At 33.6% G+C, this 11,208-nt stretch overlaps 3 protein-coding genes across 3 annotated transcripts in view; 2 read left to right on the top strand and 1 right to left on the bottom strand.

Moving 5' to 3' along the window:
- The window catches only part of LOC109857146 (origin recognition complex subunit 3), a 6,264-nt gene extending 3,529 nt beyond the window's left edge, over positions 1-2,735 (bottom strand). Inside the window, exons 1-8 of the mRNA XM_020433196.1 lie at positions 2,541-2,735; positions 1,746-1,877; positions 1,530-1,650; positions 1,079-1,239; positions 845-1,002; positions 606-714; positions 357-521; positions 85-273 (exon numbers count right to left, since the gene is read on the bottom strand). Of these exons, the coding sequence (XP_020288785.1) occupies positions 85-273; positions 357-521; positions 606-714; positions 845-1,002; positions 1,079-1,239; positions 1,530-1,650; positions 1,746-1,877; positions 2,541-2,564 (1,059 nt within the window). The 5' untranslated portion in view covers positions 2,565-2,735. The remainder of the gene's footprint in view (positions 1-84; positions 274-356; positions 522-605; positions 715-844; positions 1,003-1,078; positions 1,240-1,529; positions 1,651-1,745; positions 1,878-2,540) is intronic.
- LOC109857152 (fasciclin-1) overlaps positions 1-11,208 on the top strand; it is a 113,487-nt gene that overhangs the window by 21,268 nt on the left and 81,011 nt on the right. The gene's annotated exons all lie outside the window — the stretch shown is intronic.
- LOC109857147 lies at positions 4,208-5,870 on the top strand. Its single transcript, XM_020433197.1, has 5 exons — positions 4,208-4,361; positions 4,496-4,778; positions 4,899-5,253; positions 5,338-5,549; positions 5,626-5,870. Exons 1-5 carry the CDS (start codon positions 4,326-4,328, stop codon positions 5,841-5,843), a joined length of 1,104 nt encoding a protein of 367 aa, XP_020288786.1. The 5' UTR covers positions 4,208-4,325; the 3' UTR covers positions 5,844-5,870.

The raw sequence follows: 11,208 nt of genomic DNA, 5'->3' as shown, positions 1-11,208 counted from the left end.
TTTTTTTTTTTGTGTGGCTGTGTTATTATTGGACGTCTAGTAATTTTTGGAAATCTTGCTATTGTCGACAACAAATAGAAAAACCTTGAATTTGCAATTATCGATATTATCGCCGTCCTTTAATTTGGTCTTTAAATATTCCGCGACAGACGGCAAGCTTCTAATGTCCGCGATATCTTCGTCCGTGAGTTTCGAAATTCTCTCCCCGATGTCTTTCGGTTTGCAACAAAGATAACTCGCGTTGTTGTCGTAGAAATGTTGTATCATGCACAACTGAAATCGGAGATTAAATTTATCATAAACATCAGTCGGTCGTGTTTTTTTTTTTTTTTTACGAAGGTTTTGTCTCTGTTCACCTTGTAATGCTGCAAGAAATTGTCTACCGAAAAATCGTAAAACAGAAAAATGTCGGTCAGCAGTTGAAACGCGCGACCGATCAATTTGAACGGAATCTCCGACGAGAAAACGGTGCTTTCCAATACGTCGGATAGCGTCGTCACTTGCGTCTGGGTGGAGAACACCTAAACGAACGATACAGAATGATTTGCGCGAATATACATCATATGTGGGGCGGAAGAGAATGTTTCAAATTTTTCCGAACTTGCCTGCACCACTAATTTCGATGTGACGTCGTACGTCAACGATCTGTGAACTACGTGCAACGAAGTTGCGACACCGAATACGAGCACAAATTTCAATGCGTTTCTGTACGAGCTGAAAATAAATTGCGATTAGAAAATCATTTTTTTCAGTCGCTGAATTTAAATAATTTTCAAGAATTGTGAAAATTCTCCGCACGGTGCGTTTGCATTTGGAACGGAACGCGGAAATATTGTCGCGATACCTCAGCACCAGGATAAAATCGTGCAAAACATCAGTGGAGAAGCTTTCGAAATCCGGTAAGATAAGAACCAAGGGATCCTCCGGATCGTGATTGTCCGCGAACCATTCCCTCAACGTTCGCATTGTGCACTGACTTTTGCGCACTTTGGGAGCGTCATCCTACGATAACGACAAGAGAGTGAATCGAAAATTTCCTTTTGCGCAAGAGATTCGTTGTTGCATCGTCGAAACTAACCGCCGATTCTGCTTTGTGGATAAGTTGATACACAGCGTCCTCGATAGTGCTCTTCAGATTGTTGCAATTTCTGCTCCACAACATGGCTATGTGCGGCGTGATCTTGTCGAGTCTGGTGATCGTCGTGTTAAAGAGTGTCGTATGATCGGGAACGTTAACGCCTGCGTAGAATTTCACTCGTGTGTAACGTGTTTTTGTTTACAGACATTTCGCATGCAACTTGCAAATTTACTTAGCTAAAGAAAAACAAAACATTTTGTTTTCAATGAAATAAAACTCAATTTACTTCTCAGTCTGGTCTAGAAATGGTTTAGAAATAATACAGAGAAAAACTATCGCTTTAACAAAAAAAAAAACAAAAAAAAACAACCATGGAAAAAAGTAACTGTAGAGATAAAAGATTTCGTTTTTCCTCAACGAAAACAAATTGCAGTTTTTAACGTCGTCTGACCTGTTAACAAAATGGCCGTGGCTATTTCGTGAGACGTCGCATCTGACGGTGACGCTTTTACTTTTTCAACGAAATCTACCACGTTGGACACGACTTGTTGAAATATTCTTGACCTGACGTTCTAAAATATTAACAGTATTTTTGGTAGATAGTTTTGTTCCTATACAAGCACAGATTTATAAATAAAATAAAACTGCACACAATCCAGGTATATACCTCTGCAGCCTCCTCGATGTGTTTCCACGTTTCACTGTACGCGACGTACCACGGTTCGTTAACGTAGCTCGGTCGTTGAACTTTATTTTTCTTCTTACCGATTTTGTAACGCCCTTTGTAAGCAAATATTCCCTACAAATTGCGATCAGTTTTACGTTACGCGCCAATTTTCTGTTGGCGTTAAACACATTACACATGTAAAATTTCCTCTTGCTTTAGAATTTAATGCGCGATCTCAATTCTTAATTAACACAACGTTATTGCGATACTAGCTTTAGAACATGCTTTCAAATATGTAGTTCTAATGTTGCGTACAATGTGAACGTAAACAATCTCAAATTCCGTTATGTTGATGTCAATGTTGTTTAAATAGAAATTGCAAATATAAACGCGTTAAATGTTTTTTTAATATATATTTTCCAACATTCCATAACGTTTCGTAGATACAGCACGGAATTGTCGAGTATTGCGGAACGTAAATAAATACAACTCATTATGAAACGTCATTAGATTCACACGCGCGCACACACATTCCAGAAATTCTCAAATTTAAATCACGTCAGAAATGCTTCGCAGAATTCGTCACAACTTAAATGTTGCACGAGAGAGAGCGTCGATTCTCTCGGCAAATAAATGCGGTCGCGCTTCTCAAGTAACATTCCTATATAGCAAATGACGACAGACAGAAGAATTGTTGTCGCACCGTGTGCCGTGAATTTCGCGCTTCTTTCTTTTGAGGTTAAGCCAGCGCGAGGCTGGCGAGCAACAGGTTGCACGCCGCCGCGTATCGCTTACCTTGGACATGGAAACGTTCTCCATTCTGTGACCGGGTTCTCGTCGCACTGCCGTTGAGATGCCGAATATAAACCTTCTTTAATACGTCTCGACACCGGCGGATAAGAGAAACAAATTATTCATACCGAACACACACGGCACGAAACACACCGCGCAGTTTGCGCGCGAACGTCTGACGAGAACGGGTGGGACGGGCTGTCGCCGCACAGCTGCTGCTATTGAAAGATCTTCGTGCCGCCAGCTGGCGCTATGTACTAGTCGTGAGTTCGACTCGAGATGGAAAAGTCTGGTCAAGTCACGTTTCGAGTTTGCGCCTTTATAACGCGACACGTGTGCGTACTGATGTTGATCAATTAATCACAAAACGTGAGTTTTACAAAGTTTATATACGTACGCGCGTACATATTTTTTTGCAGAGAACTTTATTCAAATATAAAATACCGCATATATTCTTCGTATTTTTGTGAAAATAAATTTTTTTGAAAATAAACACTTCTGGCAATGTAATAAATAGAGCAAGTATAGATTTTGCTCTTTATCTTGGAGAAAATATATTAATGTATTTGTTTCAATGCACAAGTTAGAAACTGTGAGCAACACATCGCAATATATAAATAGTATATTTATACACTTTTGTGTGGTATTTATACTTCAGTAATTTAATCCTTTGCGAACACGTGCTTAGACGGTTTTGTTCGTGAGAGGTTAATTAGAATTAGTAAACAAGAGTGTTGAAGTTGCGAATCCACCGTACGTATCCGTGTGTTATGCGATAAATAAATTAAGACAAAATAAATGACACCATTCTCAAGTTGTAAATTGAATAAAATAAAATAATTATGTCGATGTACTTCTGATAATTTATTTTAATTAATCTCGAAAATAATGAATACTATGTTGAAATAACATGCACACGCCATAATGTAGTTAATAGCACGAGTGATTATCAGATTCTGATAGTGATTCTATTTACAATCTCTATTGATGAAGGTGAGATCATAAGAATTTCGGACGATTTGCAGAGTGAAATCGTTGATATCCTCGTTGGCCTGTTTGTTTGGTTTTCTACACTACTTTTGTTGAGATTTTGGAAAGCTTGAACGAAAATATGCTTAAACCACTCAAAATCGTTAAACTTGTAAGTTTTATTATATAATATGACTCTTCTCAAATATCTATTCACAAATTTAAAAGCACAGCGACAGTACAAGATTTTTTTTTATACTTATAATTAAAAACAAAAATAGTAATACAACAAATATATACATATATATATATCTTTCTCAGTATAAACGATGTAGATATCTTTTATCTTATTTTTATCTTACAATTCACTTGTGTGCAAAATACACCGCAATTTTAAATAGACAGAGTTTTTGACAGCATGCAATTTCTTCGCGAACTGTGTGCAAAATTATATAAAAAATAAATAAATAAATCGTGGCTATAAATATAAACGTAAAAGAGAAAACTCTTAGAATACATCTGCTATGTAACAATGAACAATATCATACTAATGTTCTTCATGCATGTTATACACACACACATACGCACACACCTACTTTTTACTGTCAGTAGAATAGTTCTATTAATTCAAATATTTGATAAACATGCTTAACAATTAAACAACTTTAGGCAAAAATATATATAAAAAACTATCCATATATGACGTATACAAACTTATTTCTTTTGAACGAGTTATTAGAAATAAGCAAATCGTTGGATGGCAAACTATTTCTGTTGAAAGTCTTTATTACATCGCCCGAAGTGGCATGTATAACCAAGATGCAGGCACCATTCGACGGGCACATCGACGTTAAGGTTGTACGATAAAACTATGTAAAACCATTATCTTTCACGCTAATACAATTATTTATTTCATTATTACAAATTTCATATCCTTCCTGTTGGATCTCGATTGTTTACTTTAAAAGTCATGTAAAACATATTTGTAGGTAAAACTATTGGATGTCATTATAAGCGTGTGTCACATTGATGAAGCCATCGAGGTGATAAGCAAATGTACAAACATTGTTGCATTCATTTTCCGATATTTTGGTAAATGCAAAGATAATTTAAAGTTGCAAATCAATCTTTTCAAATTTCTTACCTTAATAACGTGCGAGATCCAATCAAATCTTAATTCATCAAGTTGGATAGACCACTTGACGAATCCTTCTTATTTCTTAGGAATTAATATAATGACAATTTTAATTGATTTTACATCATTTACGCCAGGTAAAAAAACATACCGTACAAGTTGCAAACAATTTTTCTTTTATATCGTTTAATTTCATTTTCTGTTTACATCCCTCGGTAAAAAGAAAAAAAAAGAGAAACGTGAAAAATTTGTTGCAGCCGAGCTACTTAGAGAAAGTATATTGATGCTCGAAACATTATCCGAAATCGAGATGCCAGACGGTACCAACATCTTAGAACGTCTATTTAAAATAGATGACTTAGTGTTTGTATTATTGAGGTGGTTTTCTAGTGTTTTTGCCGATGATACTGACAGTTACGAACAAATAATTGATCAAGATCGTTGGCACATGATGGAAAAGTGGCTGATATTGATGACTGTAATTAAGAAATTAAAGTCGTTCAGATATGATCGGAAGTTCGAGGATGACATAAAGAGCGTAGCAATACTCAGAGCCATAACTGTTGTACTACGTAATTATGAAAACATTTTTACTTTAGCCTCCAAGTACCCGTATGTAATATTTTCTTTTTTTTTTGTTATACACAGTTTTTATACAAATGCTACATCTACAAACTAAATTCGCCACTTTTACAGCCCGCAGGATAAGGATCGTGAAATCTTTCTTTCAACGTCATTGCGAAGTGCTGCTAATACTTTTTGCAAAAGTATAATGTTATTGTCAAGCTTTCCAAGCGGCAAAAATCTGTCGGGAACCGTGATAGTCATAGTTAAAATTTTAAAAAACATGCAAAACATTGACATTTTAAAAGATACGAAAGAACTAGATTGGAGTCACATAAATTCAGGTATACAACAAATTCAATCTTATATCACAAGTAATAAAATCTTATTTTGTTATTTATAACGAAATATGTGTGTAAGATATGCTACCGTACACGCAAGATATGCTGCCAAACATGTGTAGATGCGTACAAAGCCTTAAACAGTACTTAAAGAATTATTTAACTAATTCGAGTGTAAAACATCTCATGGAGTTATTACTTCAGTGTAAATGTTTAGGAGATGATATACGGAATATTCTCGAGCTACCAAGAGAGATAGAGAAGAAATTGTCTACAATCGAGGCAACTTTTTCTTGATAAATTATGAAGATGTATAAATTAGCATTTGTACATACAAACTAGAAAATAAAAACAAATTTTTAGATTAAAAACAAAGTTGTACTAGTAGGCAGACTCGCACGGTCTCTACTAATATTGTATCTTATAATTTATTACGTGCATTTCGATAGCAGTTGTTAGATAGTAAAAACTAGAATTTAGTTCTTTGTCAACAATCCATTGTTACATCCGTGGGAAATGATGAACTTTAGCTGCCGTCAATGTGGTGACGATTTTGAAATTGACAGATTTTGCAGCAAAATTGCTGTTGTTCTGACGACGATAAAATTTGTCATTGGACGAAGTCCGTTGTTTACAGATGTAACTATATCTGAAAATATATATTTTTCTGTTTATATGTAAAATATCAACTGCTAAATACATACTGCGTGATTTTTCCCTCAACTCTCAATTTTTTCGTAAGTCTCGTTCGAAAAGTTTATTCTCTGTATTTACTTTTTGTTTATTTACATGCAGAACAACTTTCTTAAAAATAATAAAATATCAATGTTATGTTATTTAAAAATTCAGACGACGCAAATAGACGGTGTCTCCATCTCGCTAGATGTAAGCGCGGAAAAAGTTTAAACGTATAACGAAATTTATTTGAAAAAGCTCCAATGCTTGTCTATCGCCTTATTTTGAATATCATGTCAGTGTTGTTGTTTGAGCAGTCACCATCACAGCACACGCAAAGAAAGGAAAAGTACTTTCTTACATAAGAAAAACGGACAAGTTCATTCATCATGCTTGAATCACACACACACACACACACACAACAGATTTCACATATATAAAAATATTATATTAGTTAAATTCTCGGCAACAGAATAAATTGTGTTTATCAAGTTCTGAATTATATGCGTGTCGTGCATACAAGATAACGCTTTCTTTTTTGCAAGCAACGTTTTCTACATGTTTTCACAAATACTTCCGGAACAAAAGTGATTTGCACGTGATTTTGTTATTACAAATATCAGTCACATGCCGTCGATAAGTAGAAACAATAGCGAAACAGATTTCATAGAAGAACCGCCGGAAACCGTTAAACATTCAGTAGATAAGGTACAAAAAATCTTATGCACATTCCAACTTTACATTATCTACCACTAATAAATTTCTTTGCTCTCTTTCTGCATCTCTCTTGTGATAAAATAAAATTCAACTATATTTTTTATTATTTCTCCAATCAGCCTTACATTACAATGTATTATATTTTTTGTTTCAAACTATGATGTGTAAGGAGACCAAATGTTCAATTTTTTTAGAAATATTCACTAGGCATATTTTCATTATAACATAATTGTCGAATCAATGTCAATTTCAGGCACTAGAGTATTTGACAACGTTTTCTATGACAAAGATGAAATTATTACAACTGTATAAGTTGTCGAAGTTAAGCAGTGACCTGGATGTAAAACTGTATCTCAATGAAACATTGGTTCCAAAAGCGGCACGTATATTGAACAAAGAGTCATCGCAGTACGTCAAGGTTGTTTGCTTACGTAAATTAATGCAATTTCATTTCTCAATTTGTTAATCGTGTCGTTCGTGGATTATTAGTTTCGTACTGCGTTCAATTTTGAACGTGTTGTTGTTAAATCTCGAGATCAATTTAAAAGACACGAGGAATATTACACATTTATTATAAATTTATAGGATAAACTATTGGAGATTATCGCAAGTATGTGTCACATTGACAAAGTTATCGACAGGATAGAACAAGACAGAGAACTTGTTAACTTTATTTTCTGCTCTTTTGGTAAATGTAGCAACAATTTTCGGTTGCAAAAACCACTGTGCAAACTTTTGTCTTTGATAATACACGAGATCGAATTTGATGCCACGTCGGAATGGATGTGTCATTTGACACGCTTTCGTTATTTGTTGGAACCTAGTATTTTGCGTCTTCTGATGCAAACATCGCCGAAAAATACAGGTAAATCCGTAATTCTTAGGATCCTTCATTTTAGCGATTTGATTACGATTTCATTTTTGTTCGAACAATACAAATACTAAAAAAACAAACTTCTCGCAGATGATATGTGTATAGAAATATTAGCATTGGTTTATTCATTGTCCGAAGTGACACTGCCAGACGAAACAAACGTTTTAGAACGTTTCTTCAACATACGCGGTCTAATATCCGCATTGCTTCACTGGTTTTTTCAAGTTTTTCTCCGAAATTTTATTACCCAACACTTTCACAATTTTATCTTCATTGATCAATTTTGGATTATCATAAACTTGTGGCAGAAAATAATACGTACTGTCACAAAATTCGAGTCGTTCAGGTGTAATTCTTGTGATTACGATAACGACGTGGATCGCTTATTTATTCTGCAAGCTTTGAATTTTGTTCAACATTCTTTCAGACTTCTTTTGCTCTTCAGTAACACGGTGTACGTCACATATTTTCTATGCTACACACATACACACACGCAAATTTGTAGCACATTTGTAGCATGTGTATGAATATTATTTTACTGAATTCTACTTTTACAGTCTTCAAGGTTTTGAAAACATACCACCACTTAGTGTTGTTGACCTGTCTCAAAATATAAAGCTGTTCTCAAACTCGTTTTCGAATTGTAAGATTACGATAAAAAATTTGCAAATCTTGAGTAACATTTTAAACCAAATAGAATTTTACATCGATCAGAACGCGGTATTGGAGAATGCTCAAGGTATAAAAGGTAATTCGATTTTTATAGTACACGTAAACGAAGAATGTTTTTTGCGCTTTCTGCCGAAATATATTTTGTTTTATTAAAACACATCTATATTTTATTTTGAAGTACACCGCGTTTTGCAAGTTATGCAAGATCTGGAACAGTACTGCGAGCGTATTGTAAACAACTACGAATGGACCCATAAAGACATTTTGAACGGACTACTCGTGTGGGAATATTTTTCTATTGCGTTTCCATTCTATAATCCATTTACTCATGATTTTTTGTACACTATTACCACTTACAACACATCATCTAATTTAGAATATAAGATAATGGACCTTATTACGTCTAACACATATCACTATCTATGCGCTTCATTGTAGGTTTGTTTTATTTCTTGCACTGGCTGCACTAGTTCGCAGTTTATCATTTTTTTAAATCCATATTATTGTAGAAAGAAAAAGACGGACTGTGAACTAGTGCGGCCAGTGCAGAAAATAAACCAAACACATTAATGTAGAACATATAAGATAATTTTAATTTACTTACATATAATCTATATTACTATCTACATACGTTAAGATTATGTATAACGCTACTTATATACGTACTAAAAAAGTACACTGTTCTAGAGTATGTCTCGTCATATATATATAAGTGTAAGCGGAGGAAAGCGTGAGTTTTGTGAAAAGAAACCGGATGTAATATGTAAAATATTATGCACTCTTAATGGTTTTTAAGCAGAGAAAGGGTAATTTTTATGAAAAAAATAAAATATAAAGATACATATAAAAACGCAGATATATGCGAAATATTATATATTTCCTGGTTTTTATATATTTAAGGAAATATATATAGATTTTTGTAAGTATATAATAAAAAGTTTCTCTGCATAAGAAACTTTTACATATTTTTTGTTCCATGAAAAGGTACGATTTGCCTGCTATTATATTTGAAAAAAAAACCTTTCACTTACTTTGTCGTTAGTATTACACACGTGAGAGAGACATTATTTAATCCTATAGATGCTCATTGCGACAAAGAGTACATTTCATGCCTGGTGAAAGTGTGAAAAAGATATTTACGAGAAACGTCGCTTGTTTTACCGCAAAAAATAAATGACGATCATTTATGAAAAATATAGTTTTCATTTGGTTAAATAAAAATCAAAAGTCCAAAACGTTTATTACGTTTTGGAAACAGATGACATGTCTCACCATGCGAAATGGTTAATGAAACGCTACGTGTGTGAAACTTTAAAAGATATGTTTAACTGAAGAAACAGTATTAGAGAAAATGAAATTAGCAGCGACTACGCATTGCAATACGATGCAAAATATTATTTTTATTAAATTATTGTGATATAAAATAATTGCTGACTTTATGTACATATATAGTATGTAATTGTAATTCTATGTATTTCTATTACGCGCTCTAGAACTCTTATCACTCATGTTCGTGTAAAAATTCATTTTTACACGTCTAATTTCACTAAATGTATATATCAGTATCAGAAAGAGTGTGAACATCAATTTTATTATCTACTATCAAGTAATTGTATTCGATCTGTGTATTTATATTATATCATTTTCTAAATCAAACACTCACATGTTTATGTTAAAATTGATAATTTTCTTTAAACAGAATATTTTTAAATAATTTTATATCGAGAACGTCTAGTTTCACTGAATAAAAATATCGGCATAGAATGTAGCGTTTTCGATTCTCATATTCTCTATCTTCATTCTCCATGTTTGTTGCTTATGAAGTAATGAAAAGTGTCCATTATTTGTATTTCACAAAGTCGTATAACTATGCAAACAGAGTTCATCACGTAACCGAAAATATTTACAAATGTAACGACATTGTTCGGAAAGCATTGATTGTTATTACATTTGACTCATTCCACTGGTATCGTTTGAGCAGACACCGAAAGTACATTTTCACGTGAGAAAAGAAGCAGTACTTTTTATATAAAGAAAAGGGACAAGTACTCTTAAATTAAATACTATTGCACGAGCAGATATATCCCGAATAAACAATTCAGCGGTCGTACGTATAAGAAATCATTCTTCTCATAAGCAACTGTTCATTTTTCGAGAGTATCAAAAGAAAATTATGAAATAGTTTGTACGTGATTTGTTAATAACAGATTTAATTACCATGTTGGAAGAGAGAAACATACCAGATCCACCGTTGCAAATACAAAACGAAATAAATGAGGTAAAGAACTTTGTTTGCCGTACTAAGACATCTTTAACCTATCCTAGCTGTCATAATCTAGTCTTCCGACTGTTCTCCTCCCAGGAAATTAGAAAAAAAATTTATTTCTTATTTAATTTTTCACTCTGTCTTCTATCACACCATAATAAATTGTTTTCTTTCTTTGTGTTAAACTGTGATGCAATAACATGAGTTGATGATTATGTATTTAATTTGTACTCACTACTCATGTTATAATATCAATTGAACGATTCACTTTCAGGCATTACAGTTTTTGATTTCTACGCCTGTAACAATTACGACACACTCCCATCTGAAAAAGTTATTACAGTTAAGCACTTCTTTAGATGTAAAACTGTATCTTCACAAAACAACAGCACTACCTATAAACATCCCAGCTATACGTCAAGTAGTTATAGTAAACAGACAGTCATCACCGTACATCA

The sequence above is a fragment of the Pseudomyrmex gracilis genome, unplaced genomic scaffold (assembly GCF_002006095.1).
Source record: "Pseudomyrmex gracilis isolate BER0280 unplaced genomic scaffold, ASM200609v1 scaffold_147, whole genome shotgun sequence".
Lineage (NCBI taxonomy): Eukaryota > Metazoa > Arthropoda > Insecta > Hymenoptera > Formicidae > Pseudomyrmex > Pseudomyrmex gracilis.
Note: the sequence above shows the minus strand (reverse complement) of the source record. Positions and strands in the feature narration are given on the sequence as shown.

Excerpts from the sequence above, each read along its gene's own strand:
- LOC109857147 (XM_020433197.1), top strand. The coding sequence starts at position 4,326 with ATGCAGGCACCATTCGACGGGCACATCGACGTTAAG. Across the intron at positions 4,362-4,495 it reads ACGGGCACATCGACGTTAAG|GTAAAACTATTGGATGTCAT; the intron begins GTTGTACGATAA and ends ACATATTTGTAG. Across the intron at positions 5,254-5,337 it reads ACTTTAGCCTCCAAGTACCC|CCCGCAGGATAAGGATCGTG; the intron begins GTATGTAATATT and ends CCACTTTTACAG.